Source organism: Cyclopterus lumpus, chromosome 11 (assembly GCF_009769545.1).
Source record: "Cyclopterus lumpus isolate fCycLum1 chromosome 11, fCycLum1.pri, whole genome shotgun sequence".
Taxonomy (NCBI): Eukaryota; Metazoa; Chordata; class Actinopteri; order Perciformes; family Cyclopteridae; genus Cyclopterus; species Cyclopterus lumpus.
Genome location: NC_046976.1, coordinates 5,848,693 through 5,876,457, shown reverse-complemented (window position 1 = coordinate 5,876,457; position 27,765 = coordinate 5,848,693). Strand labels below are relative to the sequence as shown.

The window sequence follows — 27,765 nt, the reverse complement described above, 5'->3', positions numbered from 1 at the left end:
TGCTCAAGAAAAAAAATGACATTTGTACAGTCGTGTTTCCATTATGACTCCGTCTGAAGATCATGCGATATGATTCAAAAGCTTGAGAGTAGCTACTAAATGGACCTTGAGCTTCACCTCAGGCGTTTGATTGCCTTACTTTCATAATAACTGACAAGAAACACCATTTCAATAAGATCTTTGTCACACAATGAATCCTAAACAGTCCTTGAAGATGAGTCAAATTCAGATGTTGTCATTCATTGCCGTCACACAGCGGGGACCGATTACACCGAGCAGGAGGCCTCTGTTTTAATGGCTGTTTTGTTGGAGTCCTACTCAGACACGCGGTGTCTCCTCCTCTGTGTGCGGAGGACACTTGGTTACCATGACGAGCTGTCTGGGTGAATGCACTAAATGCCAAGTGATATATTAGGCTGCGACAATGGGCCTTACAGAGTCGCTCAAAGAGGTGCGCGGACACACACACACACACACACACACACACACACACACACACACACACACACACACACACACACACACACACACACACACACACACACACACACACAGCCTCTTTAAACGGGTTTGACATTGTAACAACATGACCTACATGCATCTGAGGAACAAAAGGGCAATAACTTCCCACACAAAAGCATCAGGAATGGTCCAGGAGGTGATGGATGACTTGACCTCTGGTAATAAAATACTCTGTTCCAAGTAAATATCCTACTAATATCCATATTACCAGCAAAAAGTACTTAAAGAGAGACTGTGTAACTCTGGTTGCCTGTGGCCACATGTGACAACTTTGAGATTATTTTAAATGCTAAAACACAGCATAACAGTTTGAAATTGACTTTTTTATTTTGTATTGCATATTAACTGGATAGTTGAGATCATTCCCTTCACTGTTTGTATTTCTCTCTGTTTATTGTTGTGATAATGTTCATGATGCCATCTTGACCAGGTCACTATTGATTTTTTCCGCCCTGGACTTAGGGGCTATCTTGCTAGTTTTGACAAGTTACGACTTTATCATTCTTATTAGTGCGCACACAACTCCACCACGACCTGCGTGGGTATGCAGGGAGTTTGATCTATCACAATGAATCATACATGCATCCTATTTCTTTATCTAATAAAATGTCTTATGCGTAAAATCAAAGTACAATAGCTGTTCAACTACATAAAAAAGTACAACATCCAAGTATAAAGTAGCGTAAATACTCCTCAGATACCCTTCAAAACTGTCCTGTACGTGAGTGCAGTTACAACAGTAAAAACACTGTGACACGGAGTTCATGTGGAAAGAAGAGCGAGCCTCCATCTCTTACCAGTTCCCTTCGCAGCCAGGCCAGCGCGCTCTCTATGTCCAGTTTGCTGCCTTCCTCTCCAGCTGAGCACCCAGCTCTGCTGCTCCGAGGATCCCTGCATGCACTCTGTCCTGGCGGTTTGCAGTTGTCAAAGGTGGCGGTCTTGCAGGAGAAGTCCCGCAGTCTGTTTAAGACCACCTCCATCGTGCCAGGTCAGCGGTCTCCTTCTCGACCCTCTGCTGTGTCCTGCACGTCCTCAGCTGTAGTAAGGATGCAGCCTCGTCTGATCTCTCCTTCTCTCCCGTTATGAGATCCCTCGCAGTTCTGACGACTTATGAGGAACTAGCACTCTCTTTCATCCCCCCCCCCCCCCCCCCTTTGTCTCTCAGCAGTGTGGAGTGTGAATGTTGACGGAGCAGGTCTGACGTCAGTGCATTGTACAGATGCCTGACCTGGAGTTGTTTACCACTTTTAGTGTGTGTGCCTGAGTGTTTGTGTGTGTGTGTGGGGGGGAGGGGGGGGGGGGGGGTATCAGACGCACACACACACACACGCACACACAGTGTTCATTAGGATGGAGAGGAGGCGGCCGGTTGCCATGGGCGACAGCAGTTTTGTATCTTTAAAAATACTCAATGGTTCTGGTCTGTAGTTTTTTGTGTGTTTAAAGAGGATGCAGGGAGGACAGAACACACACACGCACACACACACACACAGAGGACTTTTGTGTAAGTATAGGCCCTCATGATCTGGTGAGTGGCCCCGTTGCAGGGTCAGGAGCTTAAGAACAGTGTGAACAGCCATGTGTAACTAACCCCTTCTCGTGCTATTTTACCCTCACTCTGTAGCCCCTAGCAACACCATCTATTCACGCACGCACGCGCACGCACACACACACACACACACACACACACACACACACCTTGGCAAACCAAACACAGGCCCACTTTGTGGACTCCACAGACGCTATCGGCGTATATAGCCACACTGACACATTGAAAGCTATTTTTAGAGTTGAAACTGAGTCCACTTTTAGAACTTTCTTTTTCAAGAAATCAAACGTCACCACTCTCAAAAGGAATACAAGAACAAACTGCCTTTTAGTCTCACTGTGCAAATTTCTTTCATGTTCTTAATGCGGCTTCTAAAGAGACTGATGATCCGTGGTGTACGTTGTAAGAGCTGTGATGTCAACAGTTGCTTTGTGAATGAGTATAACTTACAATTATGTACCTGTATTTCCCCCACCTTCTATCATTCTCTGTTTGTATTTATATCGCTATTGATATTAAATTAAAACGCTAGACTGTTTCTTTTGGGACCGGAGAGGGAATCCCCCTCATCCATATGAGGTATACATAAAGTAAAAATAGCAATACCACAGAAATACCCCTGCACTCAAAATATCACTTAAGTTAAAGTACAAAGGTATTGGCATCAAAATATACTTAGTAGTGGTCCTTTTCAATATTTATATAATTGGATTATTATTATTATTGATGGATGTGTTCATCCCTTTAATATCGCAGCTGCAGGTGGGCTTCCACCACTGGATGGTGAGGAGACAAAATAGTTATGGAGAAAGATTTGTCCAAAATCTCTCCAAAAAAAACAAAACAACAAAACAAATATATAAATCATAAATAATATCAACAACACAATAATCACAATTATTAAGATCCTGGTGTGCTTTACATGGGACCGCAAACACTTGATGAGCATGGCTCATTGTCGCCCCCATGTGGTAGATTTAGGAAGCAAACATTAACAACTGGTTGTCTTTCAGGGCTGAGCAATCTGTAAAGAATATAAGCTAAGGCCTGTTTATTCTTTTCTGCGGGTTATCATACAGCCTATGAGCTTGGGAAACATTACAATAACTTAGTTATTAGACTGTTTTACAACTTTGTTTTAAATGCATGGTTCATGAAGATGGAATGAAATACAAAACGTATTCAAAACATAGAAAAAAATACTTGAACATTTGTATTTGGGTGTAAAAAAAAGTTACAAGAAACAAAAACAATCTACATACAATTTATTTTAAAAACAACAAGATATCTCTGATATTTGTGTACTTCAAGTTGAACTAGACCACGATCATTTCTCGTGATGTCCCAAACGACTGCCTTTATATGCGTGTTTGTTGGATAAAAGAAAAGAAAACCCACACATTTTGAGGGGAGGTGGACTTTAATCGTTGACAATCAACAAGGAGTCCAACATATATATATATATTTTTAAAACATGCCTTTTCTACTACGTGTTCAAAACGTTCATCCTAAAGATAGAAAACAAGAAAAAAAAGAAAAGAAAAGCATCCAAAATACTGCCGTTGAACGGAGACGAGGACGCCTGCAATCAGACATGAATCGTGTAGGAGACACGCACGCGGCCCTTCGTTTGATTGCGCAATCGTAGAGTGCCGGCCGCCCAAGGAGGGTGGGCGTGTCCAAGTTGTAGCCGGCTGAATAACAACCCCCCCCCCCGATGGAGATGATGAGTGCACACCGGAACTTTGACTTGAAAGTTGAATTTATCCTCCACTTTTAGCGCTACCTTTAACGCACCGTGAACGTGTCCGTCGTCCCCTCACCAACCTTTTGACCTTGAGAGTGGGAGACTTTTATTCAACTTTAACATCTCGACCCCCCCCCCCCCCCCCCCCACACACACACACACACACACACACACACACACACACACACACCCCACCCGGTCTGAAAAGCGCTGCAGCCGGCGATACATTTGCACACGGTGCGCGTCAACAAGCCGCGATCACAAGGCTTGTCGGCATCGCACGCGCCTGAACCCCAACCAGCTGCACAGCAAATCAGAGCGGCTGGGAAACTGTCCATCGAGCGGAGGCAGCGAGGCTTAAAGACGATTCTCAACCAGAATATAGACGTTACGTTTGGGTGCAGCTTTTAGACGTACGTCGAAGTCACATTTGAGTCTTTTATTTTTACATTTTTTTTTAAATTTATATTTTGGAGCGTGTTTTTATTCCAGTCTGTCACTTTAACACTTTTTTTTTTTTTTTTTTTTAATTCGTTAGTCTCCAAGAAGCCAATCAATCATGTTCAAGAAGAAGGACCCAGAGAGAGTGAGGCTGGTGTCGGGCTTGGCCAGCGCGTACACCGCGGTGGCGAGGTAAACTTTGACTCTTTCATATGCACTAAATTGGAATAGAACAACAAGACAATATGTCTGCTCACACGCGTTAATCTGAGCTCGTTCAGTGAGCTTTAGTGACAAGGAACTCGTAGTAAGTGTATCAAATATTTGTGGGGGAGGAAAGAAAAGGAAGAAAAAAAGATGTCAGTCGGCCTGAATGCCGATTTGTGGTTTGGCACTGTCTTTGCCCACGTTACCTTGTTCCACACGGGGCTGCTGGGCTGAGAAGCGGTGCGCAAACCACAGTCAGTGGCGCAAAAGTGGACTTCTGGCAAATGTCCCCCTGGGAGGTGCTCCGAAGGTTATCACCGTTTTAGGCTATCAACTATTGGTTTTAACATCCCTCTTTTAAGTCATCAGCCCAGTTGTGTAAATATGTGCCTCCTGTTGAGAGGGAAAACACCCTAAAAATGTTGGTTCTACAACTTAAGTAGACTCATTCTAACATCTACCTTTTTTTCTTTTTGTGGAAAACAAATCCTATGATTTTTGAATGCATTCTTAAAGTTTATTTTTATTTTTGTTTCCAACAATTCATAACAAAAATAATAGAAACACACAATCTCATCTGCAGACATGCTGTAGGTATCTGGACACTTCCAGTATAAATAAACAGGCCACACGTGAGGAGTGCCGCAACCCAAAATACAAGCTGTCGACTCCTCCCCCTTCCCTTTTTAAATCCATTTATTCACCTTCTCAGCCTCACCTGCTCAGTCTAGGGTGAGCCAGGCCGAGCAAGCGTCCAAACTCACACAGAATAATGAGCGTATCATTGATCCCCAAGTTACTCGGTCTATATGAGCACCCATCCGGACCAATGAGCTCACCAAATATTCTTCATGTGCTGCAGAACCACCTTGTTTTCACAACACGACTGGGTCGAACGTGTACTGGACTGGTCGTGCAGAATTCGTATTTATATCCAAACAAATTTGACAATAAATTAATTTATAAAACAAGAATGCAAAACATTCTCAAGAGATTTATTGATTTTGCTCTTCGAACTTTTGACAATAACTAATTGATCGGTTAAGTGAAACAATAATTGTCGGGTTCATTGCCAATGACTGATGGGATGCACACAGAGCCACTCCCCACTGCATTCATTAATTCATTCCGATTTTATTTTTAATGTACGTCCAGTTCGCCCAACCAGACGGCGTTGCAGGTAGAAGCCACCGGCGCCATCAAGCATTGCCATGACAACAGCCACGCGCGGGAGGATCGCGAGCGGGAGAAGAAAGTGGCCAAGAGGAGGTTGTATGTGGTCTCCGTCATCTGCCTGGTGTTCATGATCGGTGAAATCCTTGGTGAGTCGTTGGGCTTCCTGTTGCTCTTTTCTTTCATGCGAATGAATCCCTTTGGTTTAAAAACTGGATTCAGAGTTAGACACATCCAAACATTTAACCAAACATCAGCCGCCGAGCACTTTGAAAGGCGGGTCGGGAGCGTCGTAAATGTAAAAAAAAAAATCTGTTTTCATTGCTCTTATTTCACAGATTTCATTTAGTTTTTGTTTTGCCACATTCACATCCACTGTGTTGACATGGCAACAAAGTATTGAACTGTTATGGCTGTGTCACACCAACAAGGATTAATTTGTAAACCTGATTTTTAAATCATGGTTTAACTATAATTCATGATGCAGCCAACTTTAAAAAGTACGTCGGTGTACACTTAAACATCTCTTTTAAATGTCAGTTTACTTTTTACTCTCCCCCTCCATAAAATGTCTTGAGCACCAAAACTTTAATTTCCAACCTAAAATGTGATCCAGTGTTAACGTTAAACTGGAGGAGGGGGTCACTTTTATAATTAAAATGTATTTAAAATCTGGATTTATTCATTTTAAACCGAGTTTTGCTCAACTAATAACATTAAAGATTAAATGTCACTCATTCACATATACCCTCCATTTCAGGGTTTCGCCTTTTCTCCCACTCTTGAACTTTCATTTCTCCTGCTTCTCTACTCTTCCATTATACTTTTTTTCCCCCCTCAAGTTTCCATATAGCACCACTGATTTGTGCAATGTGGTTGGTTTATTTACTTAAACCAAAGTTATTTGAATTATTACATTCTGGTGGCTTATTCAGGTCAAACGTTCCTCCTTTCTCTCCTTGGTTTTTTTTCTTGTCATTTATTGTGGTTGTTACCTCCCCCACTAGTATCAATCAAACATTTCCGGAGTGCGATGGTGTAATATTTATACAGATTGTTTGTCTGTCCTTCTGAAGGTGGGTATTTAGCAGGCAGTCTTGCGGTGATGACGGACGCTGCCCACCTGCTTGCAGACTTCATCAGCTTCCTCATCAGCCTGTTATCCCTCTGGCTCTCCTCCCGACCTGCCACTCACAAGCTCAGCTACGGATGGCATCGTGCAGGTACGACCGCCCGCCTCCTTTCCTGGAGAACGCGAGGCCTCCAGAACACCTGGAGCCAAGTTCTTCAAATATGGCGCAAACATCCACTTGGACTATACGATGAGCCGATCTAGAATTCGGTGGTCAAAGGTCACTGTCGAGAATTCCTATGCTATTTAGGACAATTTCACGAAAATGGAAAAAAAGAAAAGATCAATATCGGTGTACGGGATATTTTCGAGATGGAACTGAATGAAAAGTGAAACTCACCTGTGCTGTTTCTGTCAACAGAAGAGAGCGTAGATTAGTTTGACCATCAGTCCTAAATGGCTTTCCGATGGCGAGATGAAGCGGTGAAAGTATTCTAAATATAGCGTACACGCATTCTTTGGTGGAGGCGCTACACTCGCCTGAAAGGTGGCGTCATTCCCTTGATTCAGGAAGACCTTTTTTAAGCGTAACTTTAAGATGAATTGTAAATGTCGACGTTACTGACGATGAGACACTTGGACATTTCAAACGGTAAACCGCTCGGCAGTACTCGTGTCTCCATTTATAGACAAATAATGTTACGGTTCTCATATTGCTTCTTACCAGTGTAAATACAAGTTGGCTTTGGAGCTGTGGTGCATTCATCTGCAAATGCTGCTCTGATAATTAGAGCTGAAACAAGGAGGAGTCGACCTCTACAGTTTCACGAAGTCTCGTCACTTCATTTTACTTTAATATCGAGCACATTTTCAAGTTCTTCTGTGTTATTTGAAGTTGTGGAGCAGCTTTTAGTCAGTATTTCCTCTATGACTCTTGTGATATTTCTCCTGATTTACCCCCCCCCTCTAATTTGTTCTCCCATGCAGAGATTCTGGGTTCTCTGCTGTCGGTCTTCACCATCTGGCTGGTAACCGGAGTGTTGGTTTACCTGGCTGTGGAGCGCCTCATCAATAATAACTACACCATCGAGGGCACTATCATGCTCATTACCTCCGGTTGTGCTTTGTTGGCTAATATTGTGTGAGTAAGATACGCACTCGGTTTTCATTTGTGCCGCTTTTATCGGCGCGCAGTGCGTCTTTGAATATATATTTTTTTATTAAAGCAATACCATACATACTTTGATGGACTCTTGGGGTCCGTGCTGTGGGGTGTTTATATTTAGAGCTGATTAGAGTCACACTTTGAAAATACTCTGTTCCTCCCATCAAAAGCATGGCCCTCATCCTTCACCAGTCCGGCCACGGCCACAGTCACGGGGGACTCGGCTCACACGGCCACAGCCACAAGAAAGGGAACGAGCACCACCCCGCTTCAAACCAGAGAGAAGACCCGGCCGACGCCGAGCAAAACAGGGCTGCTGACGGTACGTTCCGTGTTTGAGAAGAAAGTGTCAAAGACAATGGATCCTAGATATCCTCGAAAAGCAATTTCTTCACAAATGTGTCGGCGTGAAGGACAAAAAGCTGAATTGCTGGTTTTAAAATTTGAATAATACCAATCGTGTGTGAAAGATGTGGAATTTCTCAAGGTTCGTTGAAAGGCTGACACTACGCCAAAACCCTGGCTTTAAGAGTTGAATAATCAAAACCAGTAAAATAAAAGCTTTGGACTTTTTCACGGTTTGTTGGAAAACTGACCGAATTGCCGGTTTAAATGCCTTTCACCCTGAGCTTCCTCTCACACCCCTGCTTCCCAAAAAAACACCGGGCCTCCTATTGCGGAAATATTCTATATCTGGATTTGGGACCCCTTGTTTAACTGTGTGTGTGTGTGTGTGTGTGTGTGTGTGTGTGTGTGTGTGTGTGTGTGTGTGTGTGTGTGTGTGTGTGTGTGTGTGTGTGTGTGTGTGTGTGTGTGTGTGTGTGTGTGTGTGTGTGTGTGTGTGTGTGTGTGTGTGTGTGTGTGTGTGTGTGTGTGTGTGTGTGTGTGTGTGTGTGTGTGTGTGTGTGTGTGTGTGTGTGTGTGTGTGTGTGTGTGTGTGTGTGTGTGTGTGTGTGTGTGTGTGTGTGTGTGTGTGGTCAAAAACATGAAACTGGAAGCAGATTAGATAACTGAAAATGGTTTCTGTCTTCCATAAATGTTCTGTGGCAGTTGGTTAGAGCTACTGTCACTTTGAACGGGGAACATGTTGCACAAAACATCTAATATACCTGAGAGTACGAAAAGGCACGAATGACAAAAGTTCAACATTAAAAAAAGTGTAGAGTGCCAAAAACGAGTTTGGAGGAAAATGTATTGGTACTAATTAATTGTATAATGTCCCAAGCCCAGTATTCTGTCTACGTATCTGCACGGTTACTGGACTACTTGTGTTTCCAGGGGGGAGGGCTCAGCAGCACAACGCCAGCGTGCGAGCGGCCTTCGTCCACGTGTTGGGAGATCTTCTCCAGAGCGTCAGCGTGTTCCTCAGCGCCATCATCATCTTCTTCAAGGTTAGCATTCTGTCTCTCAGTGTGCACCGAGTGTGGGAAGTCTTGCAGCGTGAAAGTTAATTTGTGTGGTACTTGGTTTGTTACTGCACCGTGTTCAGCAAAGCTTTCGCTGGTTATTTATTTTTGCAGATTTGACATTTCCTTCCCAATAAAGCGATCGCTAACCTAAATAGAAATTGTACCGCTTCACTTGGCCAATGCATTAACTGCTAGAAATGAATGAATGAATATGAAATAAATTGTCAAAGTTAGCAATTCAAGCTTTTTCACCAATAGATACAAACGCATAATGAAACTCAGGACAAAACAAAATAAAGGGCACACGCAAAATAACAATAACATGCAACATTTAACGTTTCTTTATTTCTAAACCTAAAGAATTATCTCAAACCTCTTAAAACTTCCTTTAGTAACTATTATTATTTGTGATTCAGAGATAACAAATTCTCCTCTGATTTAAAGATTAAGCTAAGGCAGTACTTTCCTCTATGATGTGTCGTGTATATATTCCCATCAGTGATGAGGGTTTAAAAAATAATGTGAAAATAATGTTTCAGAAGAATATTAAGTCACCCCCTGAATATGTTTATTATTATTATTATTCCACCACTCTGTATTTCTCTGTGCTAAAACACTCCCACAATGAGAAATGTGTGTACAGGAAAGATGGAGACGTATTTTCTGGAGCGTCCTCGTTGCTTGGTGTCCGTCTGCAGAATGCTCAACTATTTTTCATTTCTGCAGAATGTTTAGCTTCTTACAATAAAAACGCTACATTAATTTGCAAATGTCCGGTGTCCCTTAAGCCTCATAACTCTGACTGGGGAAAAACATTCTTTAAACTACACCAGCTCAAACCTTTTTGATGCCTTGGCCAAGCTAAAATATATTGTCTGTTATTTGTTTCTTTCAGCCAGAATATAAGATGGCGGACCCCATCTGCACCTTCCTGTTCTCCATATTCGTCTTGTGCACCACCATCACCATCTTGAGGGATATTCTTGTTGTCCTGATGAATGGTGAGGCCCAGAAACAATGGCAGTACGCAGAGTTTGCGGCTTTCTTTCCTCTCTTTTTCAATTTGTTTGATTTATTTTGACTCAGGCACTCCTGCGGGGATCAAGTACAGTGAGGTGCGCGATGGTCTTCTCGCCGTGAAGGGTGTGAAGGCAGTGCACAACCTTCACATCTGGGCCCTCACCATGAACCAGACTGTACTGAGTGCACACGTAGCCATTGGTGAGATGAAACGCTCCACTGCCTGCATTCTGGCAAATTTGTACGCAGAAATTCCTGATGGAAATGTCTTCGTTCATGTAAAGGAGGAACACTAAGTTCAGGTGACGAATGAAAAAAAGAAATCTGAGGCATTAAGGCTCTCGGCCATTTTATATGCTTTCACATATTTATTCTCCTGGAGATCAAGTTCTCAATTAATTGTCATAACTGCTGAGTCAACACGCATGTAGGCGTGATTAACTCCTCCCTCCTCTTTTGAGTCATTCTTTACATCTGCATCTCATTCACGTCAACGATGCATGCAATTCATGTTAATTAATTTCTAACCCCTTGGACTTTATTAGACCATATGTGTTTCAGCCAGATTTCTGCTCGTTTTCAAAACTTTCTGCCCACACAAAATATTTCCCACATCTCTATGCGCTCTCAGAATAATGATATATATTGCCCTATAGTCTATATGTAGTAATATCCCCCCCCGAGTTTATTGCTGTCCAATCGGAGGTGGAAATTCGAAGCCAACAGAACTAGTTTTATAATTAAAAAATATTATTTATATTGGGAAATAGAAAGTTGCACATGAATGCAGTACTTGAGCAAAGGTACTTTCCAGGACTGGTAACCAGCACATTGACACATTTTTCCTCTTTACTACTTGCGTTGAAACTGTTTTAAAAGCACACACACACACACACACACACACACACATTTACTTACACACGGAGGCGACTACCGATTTGTTCCGCTGACATTTCCTCCGTCCTCCTCTCCTTCCCACAGACGAGACGGTGGACGCTCAGACTGTCCTCAGAGAAATGACACAGGCTTGTGTCTCCTCCTTCAACTTCCACTCTGTTACGATTCAAATGGAGAGGCAGGCCGACCTGAAGCCTGGGTGTACCCTGTGTGAGGACCCCAAGATGTAGGGACGTGTCCCGGTCCTTTCCCCTGAGCCCATCGGAGCACACGGCCGAGCTGCTGAGCTCTGACATGCTGCAGCATCCCCACCGCCCTCTGGTTCCTGAGGTCTTGTGTTTTTACTGTGACATTCATGCCAAAGACATAGGACCAAGTGCCCTCGGTGCCCCGTGTGTCGATAGGCCCAAAGAAATATTTAGATTGAAACTAGAATGTGCCCGAGTGGGCTCACGATTTAAATAATTTTAGACGAAAGGCTCCCTATCCACAACGTTCCTGTAGTATTAACTAAATAATTCCAAAGATGCATTTGCTTTTTAGTGTATTTCTGTTGAACTATAAATCACAACGAACTGTATGAACTAAATTTACCCTTTTTATGAATCTATACATTTTACATTGTTGTTGAATTTCTTTGAAAACTTGAGCGTTGACGTACGCGTCGAACACTTGATTTTCTACATTCTGGTGATTTTTATTTTTCGGTTTTTGTTTTGTGGAAATGCCTTTATTTATTTAAAGGAAATTCTCATTTGATAGTATCCCTTCTGAGTCAACACACACATATGTAGGCATGATTATGTCCTTGTGTGTCTTTTGTTTGGGGGAAGTAACCTCTTTAAATGTGCACGTGGCACTTATTCACCTCAGCGATGCATTAAATCATTTTAATGTGTAAACCCCTGGACTTTAGTAACTCATATCCCACAAGCCTGTGCTCTCTGAGAATCTCCCACTTAGTCCTACTCAATATCCTAAAAGCACATTTTAACTAGTGTTCACCTTGTGACCTTATTTAAATCATTCCGACCAATGAGAAAGTACTGTTTGTTTGAGCATTAACCAATGAAATCAACACATAGGAGACAGCCATTTGCACACAATGTGGTATGTAAATATCCCAAAATAGATACTTCTATTTGACTATTACACCAGCATTCAAGTACTGTGTGATGAGAGCATCACATGTATGTTAATTACAGTGTCTCGCCACTGCCTTTGTACAGTTTTAAGGCACAATTAAATATTCAATAAAATATTCCTTTTCAAATACGTATGAGTCTTGCTTTCAAAGTCCCATTTACAATGTCATAAAATCCTACTTGATGAAGCACTGTATCCATTCAAACCCTCACTGCCGACACCAGCTCCTCTGTTGCCGGGCAACAAGCCCACCGATGGATCCATTGTCTTGAGGGGCATGAGGACCCCTAAGGTCCTCCACCTCCTTGACATTAAGCCAGTTTGTGTGCTTTTATTTGTTATGTTCCTGGGCGGCCAGTTTGGGTTTCAGAGAGAGTTTCAGTCAAACTTGTTTACATGATTGAACGCATGACAACAAAAACTGTCGATTTCTAAGAGATGCACAGCAGTTATTGACTACTTGAGTTAACAATCCTGTCCTTTTATTGTCGTAGGTTTATGTAAAGATGCACGTGTTCTCTGTACGGTGCTATTTCATCTTTACGACCTCACGGTGATTATGTTTTGTTTTGCGATGTTGATTGCATGCCAATGCGTGTTAATGGCAATAAAGTTTAAAAAAAAAGTTTAAACATGATTTACTAGATAAGAAATAACATTAAAAAAAACATACGTTATAAACGTCAAAAAGAATCTGAGCTGACAAAAGGTCCTTATGGACAACTGAGGATCAGACCAACGGCCCTCTTATGAAAACACAACCCGCTCTCCCATCTCGGCCAGTGCTCGCCCTCCCACCCACACTGCTTTATCCCGTACCTCCAGCTGCACTAATCTCACGCTTGTATCCACAGACTTTCAGACGTGGAAGTTGCTGTGTGCAGTTGAATGGACTTCACATGCTGCTGCCTTCATAGCAGACCATTGTAATCCCTTCTCTCTCCATACGAACTTAACCCCTGAGGGACCAGATCAGTGTGTGTTTAATTAAAGCATGAGTGATGCACTACGTGGCTAGATAATCCGTTTTAGTCTTGATACCCCCTCGGCTAATAATTGTGTTTCCTCACAAGGGGGCTTTTTTAAAATTTATTTTTTTGGTTACCTTTTGCTCTCTAACTGTTTTTGCTGGTTCTCCTCTCTCTGCTTCTTTTCCTCCACTCACGACCACTTCATCCTCCCCTCTCTCTCTCTCTCTCTGTCGGCCGCTTGCTGTCTCGCCCTCTCGCGGCCAAGGTCCAAGCCTCAGCATCAGTGAGATGAGGCAGTGCCGTCACTTTAAAGGTAACCTGTGTTGATGGATTTTGTTATGCAAAAATAAATTGAAATCCAGCCCGTAACCCCAAATCTGAATGAATAATGTAAATTAAGTAATAGGCATCATCTACTTTTTCAGCCCCACTCAAGCATGAAGGCAAAGCTTTTCTTCTCTTTTTAAAGCGCTTATTTCCAGTCTCTCTAAGTCAGAGCAGTAATTCTGCTGCACAACAGAGCACATGCTGAGGAAGCAGCCGTTTACGGACTTATCTCTATTTCTGACACCTCTTGTATTTTCAATTGATTTAAATTCTGATCACTCACAAAATAATCCAAGCACAGCTGTACAATATAAGTAATACATGGGTGGATGGATCCATTCAGGGATTTGATTTAACACAGAGTAGACAACACACCCCATTCATGGGTTGAATTGGAAATATGCTTAGCCTACTAAAACAGTTTTAATGACCCATGAGGAGCAATCATGTGGCGTCCATTGGCCTGAGGGCTGATGAAGTCAGACGTGTGAGACTTGGCTGTTATGTAAGAGTAGACCAACATGAGGCGCTGTTTCCCCTGAATAGCCTGAACACATTTGCAGTGCGCCTTGCATTACCGTAACATAGTTACTCGTTTTTAAACATTGGGAGAGAGGGGGCCACTTTAAAAAGATGAACACGGGTCGAATTGTATCTTAAACGATGGAACATGAAGATTACAATGTACTCTTTCGTGAAAATCACATAAAATATCGAAACGGACATTTTCAAGTGGCGTTTCTACTTCCTCATTTACCGCAACCAGTCCCGGTGTAGAGACGGACTCTCGCGATAGTTGCTGTAGCTGAAACATCCAAGGAGCGAAGCAGCGAGCGTGACATGTCAACAAAACAGATACATTATCACCACACAGGTAACATTACACGTTGTCGACCGTGCTATTGAACACATATGAGCACTCACCTCCGTGTTGGGTTTCACCTCGTGCCGGACTAAGGAGACGACACACAGAAAATGAACCGAGAGGAAGGAAGCTCGCGTGTGTGGCGGCGGCTGTCCACTTAGCTTTGGTGTCAGCCTCTCAGCCGACACGGTGGCTAATTAACCCGTTATCAGACCGGGACGCTCTTTGGGAGTGGGTTTTTGAAGTCCAGAGCGATACTGGTATCGATGTAAAGGCACGTTTAACTGCTCCTGGAAACCGGTACACACCTTTCCAGAGACGGCTAAGACGTTAGCTCATAGACTTGGTCAGTGTTGGACTTGTTTAGCTAGGCAGCGCCTCGCTTCGGGACAGCTGTGAAGCGGCGAGAGAGCTACAATGCGTTACCGTATGAACGGTGGTGCACTTTATCAACCACACCCACCACTTCGCTGTCTGCCGCAATTAAGTGTTTCATCTTGTGTTTTATGTCATATGTTACCGCCATATCTAACTTCTGCACTATTCCATGTCTTAGATTCTCATTTATACTTTTTTGTATGAGCGTTGTCGCAGTGGGTCTGAGATATAAGGTGTTCACTGCCAACGACAGCTGTAATTATGCAAAGAACAATAAACTAATAACTTGATGGATGATACAAGCTAGACATCTTACCAATGCCCTTAAACATGAATGTGGCTGCTGATCTCAGAAGAAACCTCTTTTCAGTCCTGCCGTCTCCCTCTTTGTCGACATGGTCCTCTCCTGCTCTCACTGCTGACCTCCTTGCAGGCATGTAAGGGTGTGCCGGTGTGGACTAGCACCTGACTGGTAACTTCACCTGGACCCACGCCCTCCTCCACCATCCTCACCTGCTGTGTCCATGACAACCCCTCCACTAGTGTCGCCTTTTGGCGGGCAGCCTCCACCACCACTGCAGCAGCAGCAACAGCAACAACAACAACAACAACAACAACAACAACAGCAGCAGGCCCAGGCAGCACGTGATGTCAACACAGCCTCTCTGTGTCGCATCGGCCAGGAGACGGTCCAAGACATTGTCCTCAGGACAATGGAGATCTTCCAGCTCCTCAGGAACATGCAGGTCTGTCTCACTCTCTGGCTTACACGCCTGTCAAATTTGGGTGGCAGGTTCCTTTTAGTTTCCTGTTTGCCTCTCCTGTCTTTTTTTTCGTATTTTATTATTTGCATATTTTCCCCAAATCCCCAAAGCCCTTCCAACACTTTAGATGCCATAAACACAATAGCACGAGAGGAGCAACAACTGCAATATGAAGACACCATATAATTGAACAGATCTCTACAAAACGGCTCAATGTAATCATAAAAAGCCCAAAGATAAAAACAAAGTATTTAAAAATATGACAGCAATATACAAAAATAATAATAATAGATTTGATCGTAACATGACGGATGCAAAAAACTAAACTGCTGTCACTCAGGAAGTCAACTCTTTATTGTGTTTGGACGCAGGATTTAAAAACAAGTCAGTCAAAGCCGACTAATTATTAAATAGAAAGCTGTTTCGAGGCAGAGACATCAGTCCCTTCAAGCAGCCAAAAGCTCTTGATTTTAGTAGCTTCAGTAGCCTACATGCAGAACTCATCTCAGACTCAGCTTCCAATGTCTTGAGCTTTAAGGCAAGAATGTATTTTGGTGCAAAAGCAGGTATAATTTACTCTGTGTTAATAATGAATTGGCATAAACATGTCACAAATACCACCAACGATCTTACAGAAACAATTAGTCAGGGATACGGGATCCAAGCAGTGGTTGCATACGTGAGGAGAGGCTGATGAATAGGCCGTCTTTTGTTACAGAGCCGCTACTTAGTGCAGCCAGATTGTTGTTATCAAAGGTTTTGGCTTAATAATGCATATTTCCCAGCATTGAATAACAAGTGTTATCAGTGTGTTCACAATAGGAAATCCAACGCTAGCTAAACATGTTTTTTCCTTTCCAGGGATTTCTCTTTGTTGAGGCGACACTACTTTCTGTCTTTGTCATAATATAGAAGGAGCTGTTTCAGATATAGAGAAAAAAAAAACTAATCATTTTGTTTGGAGACTTCGTCACACAGTTTTTTTTATCAACGTGCACTCCTAACGAGAGGCCTCAAATATGTCTCTTTTTTTTTTCACACGGTACATTGCAATTAGGTGAGGGCGGAAAGTCATTGAATCACAAATAAAGGTTAACCCGGGGAATTCCTCTGGGATTTGATTGAGGATATCAGCTCGCTGTGCGGTTCACATTGCCGCTCGACTCTGTCGGCAACCTGAAGATAAGTATAAGATAAGCATTAGTTTACCTTGGATGTCTGCCTGCTCCTCCGAGACGCTCTTGTTAAAATCATAGCCGGGCCAAACAAGCGCGCCTCAGCCACAGAATGCACAAACAGCATTGATGTGACTTGTTTTTCACAGATCACAGGCTGTCCTTGAACGCGTGAAAAGTATTTTATTTATCTTCCGTGCCTTTATCCATCGCTGTCTGTCTGTCTTCCCCTGTTTCTCCGTCTCTTTGTCGGCCTGTCTCTCTTTACTTTGCCTGCCCTGAAGCTCGTTTCATGTTATGTAGGATGTTTATAATCAGACAGTTCTGCCCGGGGGGCTTGTCGATGCTCTCAGTGAAAAAAACAAAAAGAAACACGTCTTGTTACTGTTTAACATGCATTGTAGTTAAAAGCCAGTGATGCCACTGGCTTTTTTTTTTTATATTCAAAGGGAAGCAGTTAACCTTTTGAAGCAGCTGAATCTTTATTGTTTTGTGGTTTAAAACTGTGATTCTTTTTATCAAGACCAGTTACTGTTGCATAAATGAAGGTTTCTCTACAGCTCAGCTTCTCCCCATCACAGGTGGAAAAGAAAACATCGCTTTGTTATCTCTAAAAGTGCCATGCATTAGTAGAAGGCTGCTAATGAACTATTACCAGTCAGGGAGCAACAGAGGCTTTGCGGTGCCTTTTGCAGTCCGCGGGGATCAATGGACGTTTCTTTTTATTGTGCACTTGTACTCTGCTTAACACAACATTTCCTCTGTGTGGCTTCTCAGCTGCCGAATGGAGTCACTTACAACCCCAACACCCACGGGGACAGGCTGGGAAAACTACAGGAGCACCTGCGGATGCTTTCTGTGCTGTTCCGCAAGCTGCGCCTCGTCTACGACAAATGCAATGAGAACTGCGCCGGGATGGACCCCATACCCCCAGAGGTGAGACATGGTGACGCTGACGGGATTACGCTATCTTTTATTAATGTGATTTAGAGAGCAAGTGTACACATGTGTGCGCGTCTCACTTCAGGTAACTGAGTAAATCACCAGCATAAACATGTCGAATGCTTAAAAGAGCACACGTTCATGGGAATTGTTGGCATTCTAACGCCCCAATAATAATGATATATCATGCAACGCATCCTGCTTCCTATATTGAAGTCCTGCTTTTGAAGATCCATAAAGGAAAGTCTATCATTTTTAACTGTGTCGGCAGCAGAATTTAGGGACCAAGGGATGGGAGGAAATAGGGAGTGCTGTTAATGTCGTGTTACCTGCGGGTCACACTGTCACTGAGATCAAGAAGAAATGGCACAGCAAGGCGATCAATGACTCCAGCAGGATGGGGGCCAAAGGCGTGTTGTAGTTAAAGATGTCCATATTGACGTTGTGGTGTTAGACAGCCAATTTAAATGAAAGCTGAGATTGGTGGGCTGTGCTATCACAGAGTCAAGCAGGATAATGTCAACATAATTATGAAGTGTAATTCATGTTGGGTTTTTACACGCCGAAATTGCTTCAAGCTAATGAACTATACAATCTATTAGTGAAAAGCTTGGCTCGGATAACGGCAGACGGACTTCAGATGACTACCACGAGAGGTCCGGACCGCTCGTAAATTGTGTTCGCAAAACTCAGAGAAATAACAAAATATAAGCAAATGCTTGCGAACGTGGCGAGTTCTCCTAAATCACCCGTACAAGCAACTTAAGACCGGATCTGTTCCCATGAGGCCCAATGAGCTCCCAGTTTGATCCCAGTCAGTGAAAGTCTGTGTGATGGGACTGTCATGTCGACTCTGACTAGGACCTAAATAAGAAGTCATGTAATGCTGAAGAAGATTTTGCACGTTCCGCTCCACCATTTTATTGCAAAAAAGAAACCATTGTCCTAATTAAGTAATTGGTGCTTATGAGAGAGGTTGGAGTAAAGTTTTTTTTTACATTTGCCTGAAGTAGAAATGTGACTTTTAATGGATTGAAATGTGATAACGCTGAAAATAGAATAAAATCATTTCTACAAAGGAATGATGATTACAAAAAAATTATATTTACCACTTTTTTTATTTGCATCCACCTTTTTATTACATTATCACTTTACCCACTCTAGTTATTACACACCTTACACTATATTTGATGTAGTAGTAAATGGCTTTTTATTTACACGCTGTCCGAGCACACAGTAATAAAAGATACGAATAATAGAAATGAAATAACAGAAACGGACAATGAATCGATCAATAAATAATCTGTAAATCTGACGGTAAACAAGGTTTAGCCTCACAGGCATGCGGAGAACATTGACCCCTTTCGAAGGGCGTGTTCTCAGCTTTTATATTGATAATTACATTCTCACTCGTCACTGAGATGTTGTCCTATCTCACCTGACCTCAAATCCACTTCTGCTTTGAATACATACTGTGCACATGCTTCTGCAACGACGTGTGGTGGTGGAACCACATCATTAATCAGACCTGATTGATTCTTCCAATTACAAACGTCAATGCATGCTGTATGAGTATTGTATATTATTTGTTGCGCTTTCAGCCGCGGCCTCATGTAGCCCTGCTTTTTACACAATCTGCCTGCTACAGTAGGAAGCTGCTGGTTTACAGGAAGTATGTCGTTGCTACCCTTGGGGAACTCTTATCTCACCTGCTCCCTTTTCGCCGCTCGCAGCAGATCCGTTGGTCGCTTTAGGGGAGTCTCTAGAGTCTCTTCACCCTCTTCACCGCACACGGGAGCAACAGCACAGAATACACATGATGCACGGGCACAATTGTGACACACAGCCACTGAATATGGCTCCATATATAGCTGTGGCTCCATGCAGGGCCACAGCTAGGCAGGCTGTCCACCAGTGTTTGATTGGATTTATGACTGCGGCAGTCCCTTCACAATTTCTACAGATTGCCTCGGAGCTAATCTCTCTCACCAGACTGCTACTGAGGATAAAGGAGGATGTGGGAGGAGACCAGTCTCAAATTGGAACAAATTTGCAATGGCTGCCACCGTGTACATTCTCGATGAATTAAATAATACAGTTGCTCGGGAGCATTAAAAAAAAAAAAGAAGCGATTCAGCCGCTGGCGGTTCGGAAGGACTCTTCTCATCTGCAGTGCCGCCCCTGAATCAAAGCCCATGAAGGATTCACATTGACGTTCTCCTTTGTGCCGCAATGGTGTAAACCCTCCACTGAGTCGTCGCCCCATCTTGCTATTTTCTTTCCAACTTATTCAAATGTTTGTTTATTTCCCCTTGAGGCTCGAGACCCAGTCCATTGCAGACCGGCCAATAGCTCAACTCTCCATGATTGTCCGGGGCTGAGTTGTTGATTTTGGCCCCCGACATGCATGCCATTTATCATCCCGCAGAATTCAGGTGCCTGCCTGACAGACGCTCACTATTGGCCGCCTGAAACAGGAAGTGGAATCAATGACTCGGGTAGTGTGACCTCATTGCAGCCTAATTAGCAACAGGCCCGTTTAATGAACAGCTGGACCCAAATGTGCACGTCAGCGCTTTCCCCTTTTCTTTCCAGCTTTTGTTCTGTGTTTCCCCGCTGCAGCTTTTTCCTCCCTCGTTTTCTCAAGCGCCCACCTTTTCTGTATTTCTTCTCACTTCTTCATATCCCTCTTTTTCCACCTTGTTCCACCTTTTGCCAGCTTTCCCTCTCTGACACCTGCTCAATATTGCCTCCCGCCCCCCTGCCCCTCTCCCCATTTTCTTTCTTTCTTTCTTCCGCTCTCTCTAATTTTTTCAAGTTTATTTGTTCACATTGGCTTTGTTTCACTCTTTTTTTTTTTTTTTTCTGCTGCCGTCTCTTCTGTTCACTTTTCTCTGTTGTCTGCAAGTCTTGCTCCCCTTTGTCATTTCCCGCACTATCCAGCCATGCCATTTCATTTCCCACTCCCATTACACATTCACCTCCTTGGTGTGTTGACATTTTTCTCGGGTTTGTGTTTGCTACCCTTTTCTTTTTTGTCTCAGCGCGGCAACCTGGAGAACTTCATTAGCCCATTCCTCTCTGTCAGGCAGGAAGCCACATCCATCTTTCTCTGGAAGAGGCAGGGGTTATGACTCACACACACACACACACACACACACACACTCTCCTCTCCTCCGTCCATGTTTCCCACCCGACTCAGCACATTTCATTTTCCCATCAGAAGCTGCCAAAATCAGCCCGCTACCTTCCTAATTCAATATGTCATTGGCTTCAGTTTGAAATGATCTAATGAAAAAACATTCCTCTTCTCTTACTTAAAGTTTCCTCGAGCCAAAGACATAGTTTGTCTGAGATAATTTCCTGCACATTTCCTTGCTGTCTCCAACAGTCAGTTTTTGCAGTTTGGTGTGAAGCTCAGTCTGGAAACTGATAGGAGTGCAAAAAGATATCCAGATTTGTACATCTTCCAATCGCCTCCCCGCCCACCGCCCTCTGCATTTTTCTGTTCTCTCTCCCCCTTTATCTGTCTACATTTTTCTTTTTTCACCTTGTACTTGGTCTCTTCCCACTTGTCTTTCTACTCTCCTTCAAACTTAGCTTTTTTTTCCCACTGCCAATCTGACATTTTGTTCATCGTCTTGCAGTCCCTCTCTCTTTTTTCTTCTTTTCTTACTTCTACTTTCATGTTATCCTTGATGTTGGCCAGCTCCAGCTGCACTGAAACACCATTCACTCATTGCTTCCAGACGAAGCAGCTTATTCCAATCGTTGTTTATTGTCCGCAGGGCCTCCACTCCTCCAGCTGCACAAGCTCAGGTCAAACGATGGAGAAAAGCAGAATGTTCTCAAGAACTTTGCGTGATATAGATTTGCATCGTGACAAGTTGTTATTGGAGGCAGGGTGTGTCTTCCCGCGATATGGCCTCTAGTTGTTTGTAGAGTCTTCTACCTAATCTGTGTTTGTGATCTTGTCTGCGATGACAGTTTTTGTTTTGAAAGGAAAATGGTAGAGATGGTAGTTTTGGAGATCCCCCCTCCGCCCCCCCTGCAACAGGAACTCCTTCCAGTGTAGTACACTACTGCAGATTATTTTTGAAAACCCATTCAGCGTGGTGTCGTGTGTCTGGAGAATGGTTTGTGGATTTCTTTGTGGAGTGTTAAACTATAAAATTGACTTTACGTCAACATAAGTGATGCCATGTATTTCCCTGAAACTCTGCACAATAGCGCAGACATTTGTCTACATTTACAATGTGTGTCCATTCTGGAGCTCCGCAACGATCAGCGGAGCGGGCGTGTCATCAATCACACATTGTCGGTGTGAGACCTTTTTCCTTGGCGTAGGTCGTACAGGGAACAGTGTGTTCTCAAGACGTTACTTGACGTGCGACTTGCAGCTCGCCTCCTGCCTCCTGCACGCCTCCTCCCCGAGGTGGCCACCGGGGGGCAGTGTGCCGTAAAGCAGCGGGAGGTGGGACCCCTGTCGGAAGGCTCTCCACATCAGCCCCACTGTAGTGTCAAGCAGACAAGGTCAAGCATACAGAGCGTTTAAAAATGAATTAATCTGCCATCTCTGTACGGCCTCGCCATACGTTGGAGAGAGATGTGTGAGGCTCAGCCCGTGTTTCGAGAGCTTACACAGAATCCCCATTTTCACCACTTCACGGGAACACGACCGTCTGACAGCACGGGAATATCTTCAGTGTAGGATAGCACTCATGGGTTGAGCTTGCCCATATGCACACAATTCTGACTGCACTCACGGGGCATTTTTAGGATATATACACGAATAGGCAGCGTTGTGCTTTTAATGTATTTGGCTCATGGACAGAATAAGAGGAACAAGAGAAAAGTGCATTAGGGAGGGAGTTTTATTTCAGAGCGAGGCTCGACTGCCAAGAAAGTTTTTATCCATCTATTATGATACTAATGCAATTCAAATCGGTCGAATGTGTCAGTGTTTCAGCTTGCTTTACAGTAAATAATATAGCCACGTTTTTGTTTGCTCTTCCTTCCAGCAACTGATCCCCTTCGTGGAGGATGACGGCTCTAAACATGAGGATCGCTCGGCTGGCCAGTGCCGCCCGGCCACCGAGGAGAGGAGGGAAATCCTGGAGGTCAACAAGGTACTGTGCTCTGTCTCAATAGCACAACACTGTTAAGGGGCACGGGTTTGATTCCCAGCCGGCAGCAATGGAATGAGAAGGAAGGGCTGATGAAAGAAAAGGGGGAAAAAGGGTTCACAAAGTAATATCTTGAGATTTGATCACAGCTTAGCGTGATGTTATTTCAGATTAGTAAAGTTTCAGTCAACCTCTCAGATCCATGAGCCTCCAGACATTTCAATTCACATCTACTTGAGCTGGAGGGGGGAAACACAGAGTCTCATATCATCTTAAAGATATAATAATTAGATAGGAATTCATTACGGATTAGTCCTTTTACACTCAATCCTTAACCTAAAGCTTTACAGTGATAGCCCACTTCTCATTAACTGGAGAACAAGCATCCAGGTTGCGAAGGTGCGGTTTGTACAAAACAAGATTTAGAGACTGCACTTGATGAACTTTATTGTCTGCTGATAGAGTTTGTGTGTATAAAGGGGGCAATATGCTGGTGGGATATGCTACTGTAATATCCCAGGACTATGAATGTATTTGATTGTGCATATTCATGTGCTGGTGTGAGAGGGGGCATTATTTGCAATCCACGCACACCTGCCCACCTCTCCAACGGAGGTCATTTAAAGTCAGAAAGATGAGGTGAAGGCTGCAGGCCCTGAATGGTTTTGGGCTGTTCAGCACCACATGGAGATCGGGCTGTTCAACCTATGGACTGGCTTTACAAGAGGGTTGCCATCGAAAAATATAAAGCACGGAATCTCTGTCTTGGTGTTCTTCACATATCCCGAGAACCATTCGTCAGATCTACTTTACACTCGGTGGGTGTATTGTTTGAGACTCAAGGGAGAGCTTCTCCGAATGTGGTGCAATTTGGCCAGATGGTGGCGCTATAACGGCACACTTTACATGTCTCTCAGAGTGTCGCTCAAGGTCTCCTGTGCCAGGTAGTCATGCACTTTAGAGTGCTGGGATTGTTTTGCTTCAAGCCACCTGGTAGGCTACCTGTAGTAGAAAATAGTCTCTAACCTTGGTAATAAGTCAGACCTACTCACTTGTCTTGTATTGTCAGTCATTCTGTTTGTTAATGTCATGGACACCATCTCATGGTGGAGCTGAGGTTCGGAATATCTATGTATGTATGTATGCATGCATGTATGTATGGATTCATGTATGTATGTATGTAATGTATGGATTCATGTATGTATGTATGGATTCATGTATGTATGTATGTAATGTATGGATTCATGTATGTATGTATGTAATGTATGGATTCATGTATGTATGCATGCATGTATGTATGGATTCATGTATGTATGTATGCATGCATGTATGTATGGTTCATGTATGTATGTATGGATGTATGTATGTATGCATGTATGTATGGATTCATGTATGTATGTATGGATTCATGTATGTATGTAATGTATGGATTCATGTATGGATGTATATATGTAATGTATGTAATGTATGGATTCATGTATGTAATGTATGTATGTATGGATTCATGTATGTAATATATGGATTCTTGTATGTATGTATTCATGTATGTAATGTAACGGGGTATGTATGGATTCATGTATGTATGTATGGATTCATGTATGTATGTATGGATTCATGTATGTATGGATTCATGTATGTATGGATTCATGTATGTAATGTAACGGGGTATGTATGGATTCATGTATGTAATGTATGGATTCATGTATGTAATGTAACGGGGTATGTATGGATTCATGTATGTAATGTATGGATTCATGTATGTATGGATTCATGTATGTAATGTATGTATGTATGTATGTATGGATTCATGTATGTATGTATTTGTATTGAGTTTTTCCTGCTCCGATGTGAGGTCCTGGGACAGGGATGTAGTATGTGAACAGATTGTAAAGCCCTCTGAGGCAAGTTTGTGATATTGGGCTATACAAAACAAACTGAATTGAATTGAATGCATGTACAGTATGTATGTATGTATGTATGTATGGATAAATGGCTGGCTGGCTGGATGGGCATCCTCAGGATTGCATTTCTGCTTTCTGCTGATGATGTAGTTCTGTAGCTCTCGTTGGAACTCGATCTCTGACACTGAATTTTGCAGCAGAGTGTGAAGTGGTTGAAATGAGAGTCGCCATTTCACAATCTGAGGCTGTGGGACTTCACCACAGAAACTGTGGTCTGTCAGGTTGGGCCCGAGTTGCTGCCCCGCGTGAGAGAATACAAGTACCCTTTGTGTCTTATTCGCCCGTTAGGGTCAGATGAAGTGCGAGAACGACTTCCAGATTGGTGTGATGCCACCAGGGAATGTGTGTTAATGGGCAAGTTACGTTATATAGCTTTGAAGATCGTAACATATCAGATTTACACCTCGGACCAGTGATCACAAGTCATAAAATGAATCCGGATGAATGGCTCTGTGTTTCAAATACTAGTGAAAGTGAGTAAATAAGTTACCTTTTACAGTAGGTAAATATCAATAACTTGACCGATGGTGTTTTGAATACAGAAGGAAAGGAGACGGGGGGGTGGTTATGTCTTATGAGTGATGTGTTCACTTCTGGAGGGATTTTTCAACTGGCGGACATCAAACACACCTCAGAGCTTTTTCAAAGGTATTTACTGTCAGATATGTTTTTGCCCAGCTCTGATGGAGAGAGGCCGTTTCATGACACTCTGAAGTGCCGAAGAGAGCTTTACTTCAAACTGACACGCCATGTTGATAGTCAAAGTCTAAACGTTTGCTGGAGGAAGATTTTCTTCCTGCGTCATGGTTTATAGTTGCACGCGACAGACTAAGTAGGAGAATTTGAGCACAGAGATGTGTCTACTTACCTCGTATTGCAAGAAGTTACAAATATTTGCGTTAGTAGCACGCTGAGGAGAAGCAATGAGAAACGATCACAAACAGGCGGCGCTTTGTGTTCTCACGCATCGTTTCTCGTGACTCCCTCGTGACGCGCAGCAAGGCAATTTTAATCCAGCGTTTATTTTTTGCGCCCCCGCCACTAACCAATGAAAACTGCTATATTGACGGGTAATTACTGAAAACAAATACATTGAGTGGCTGCCATAGAAAGAAATTGCACACCATAAATACATTTCTACAAGGGCGGGGGAGAAAATCTAATTTCTGTTACTCCCACTGTTACCGCTGAGGTAAGTGTTTAAATGTTTGAGTGATTCGAAACGAGGCGGGGTAAGGCAGGATTAAAGAACACGCTGATTTACATGTTCAACCAAATAAAATGCAGATCTGAATGTTGTGGTGTTTGGTTGTCACAGTGCTGCAAAGCCTTGCTGAGCCGACCACTGGGACGCCACTCCGGACAAACCCTGCCCCTTGATATTTTGCCATTTGCCGTCATAGATTATTTGTGAGTCCAAGATTACTTTTCATCTCTCTTCCTGTGAAACGGACCCGTCAAGATGACATTAAAGCTCCGTGTGCTAATATCGACCTTGGGTCGATGCAGGTGAGGTAAACAGCCTAGAACTCGGACACGATACCATCCAATAGTACCCGCATCTCACCTGAGTACAGTTGCAAAGGTCCATGTAAAAAAGGCATCATGCATTATTTAGGAGGCCTTTTTTAGTTTAGCTTTGTCTGTCACGGATTTGTTTTGTTTGTGTGCATTTATGTGTGTGTGTGTGTGCGCGTGTGTGTGTGTGTGTGTGTGTGTGTGTGTGTGTGTGCGTATACCGAGTTGGAGAGTGTGAGGAGGAGCTATTTTTTGTTCTTTCTGCAGAGAGAATAGATTGCGTTTGCATTCGCTGTCACACATGCTTTCATTGTGTGCTCGTGCTGGCTGAAGCACCCTCTCCGTTTCCTCTCTTTGTGTGCGCTTTGCGCTGGCTTCTGGTCAGATTGTGCATGCCAAACCGTCTGAGTGTGCTGCAATGATAATGGTCCAAGGTCAGGAGTGTCAGCAGCAGAGATGAGAATTGGTTATTTTTTGAGAGCACAGCTCCCCTGGATGCTTTTAAATGTTAACGCCACAGCGAGAGATTGTGGCGAGCCTCGCACTCAACTGCACTCGCTCTCCTTTTCACAAAAAAGACTCCATACCCGCGAGTACGGTTAAAGACTGCAGATATTGTGGTAGATAAATAACCGACTTCTCACTCCAACTCTTTGAATGCAAACACTGGACTGAAAAACAAGGATTTGTTTGGGCATTCCTGCAAAAGAAACAAAACAAAACAAAAACTCTTTTCTCCGTTTTCTCTGAGAGTTTCAGTTCAGTACAGAATACAGACTGGACTTGAAAGTGAGTTTAATTTTTGTCCTATTAGAGACCTGTGCATTGATGCGATAAATAACCTTGTTTATATAATATGACCTTCCCTCTATGCAAAGCATTAGCATGCAAATTGAGTTCCGCCAAATGATCCAAGTGTATACAGAGATTGATGTAGAGATTGAGGAGACAGGCCCACCGTAATACGCTGAGGGAAGCTTTTCCTCACATTCTGCAATCCTGAACACACAGCAGGGCCTTGTTGTCTTAAGAAAACCCAACTTATTATACTGTACACTGTATACACTCGATAAGCACATTTCACTTATTTTAAAGTGAAATATATCCTACACTTACTGAATGCAGAAAATGTAAAAGATGTGGTGATATTGATTTATTTTTTGCCGCGTCTCTTGTTGTCTCGCTTAAAAGTTGTTCTTGCATGTTTTGATTTACATCTTTATGATCACTCTTGATTTATTACGGTACAACGTGTAAGATCTGGACACATGCTCCACACTTTTGGATTTATACAACCTAGATTTACAGAAAAAACAAGCCCACTACAAACTAACCACAAGGCAAGGAAATACCAAATCTACCAAAATACCACTTCTATCTTATAATGTCC

General features: G+C 43.1%; 2 protein-coding genes across 2 annotated transcripts in view; both read left to right on the top strand.

Annotated features, from left to right (window-relative positions):
* The first annotated feature begins 4,337 nt into the window (after positions 1-4,337).
* On the top strand, positions 4,338-11,438 carry slc30a8 (solute carrier family 30 member 8). Its single transcript, XM_034545352.1, has 9 exons — positions 4,338-4,451; positions 5,622-5,788; positions 6,716-6,862; positions 7,699-7,852; positions 8,047-8,084; positions 9,155-9,267; positions 10,181-10,286; positions 10,372-10,506; positions 11,287-11,438. Exons 1-9 carry the CDS (start codon positions 4,378-4,380, stop codon positions 11,430-11,432), a joined length of 1,080 nt encoding a protein of 359 aa, XP_034401243.1. The 5' UTR covers positions 4,338-4,377; the 3' UTR covers positions 11,433-11,438.
* A 2,973-nt stretch (positions 11,439-14,411) lies between these two features.
* The window catches only part of med30 (mediator complex subunit 30), a 31,854-nt gene continuing 18,500 nt past the window's right edge, over positions 14,412-27,765 (top strand). The window contains exons 1-4 of the mRNA XM_034545826.1: positions 14,412-14,520; positions 15,323-15,635; positions 17,606-17,764; positions 22,792-22,899. Of these exons, the coding sequence (XP_034401717.1) occupies positions 15,414-15,635; positions 17,606-17,764; positions 22,792-22,899 (489 nt within the window). The 5' untranslated portion in view covers positions 14,412-14,520; positions 15,323-15,413. The remainder of the gene's footprint in view (positions 14,521-15,322; positions 15,636-17,605; positions 17,765-22,791; positions 22,900-27,765) is intronic.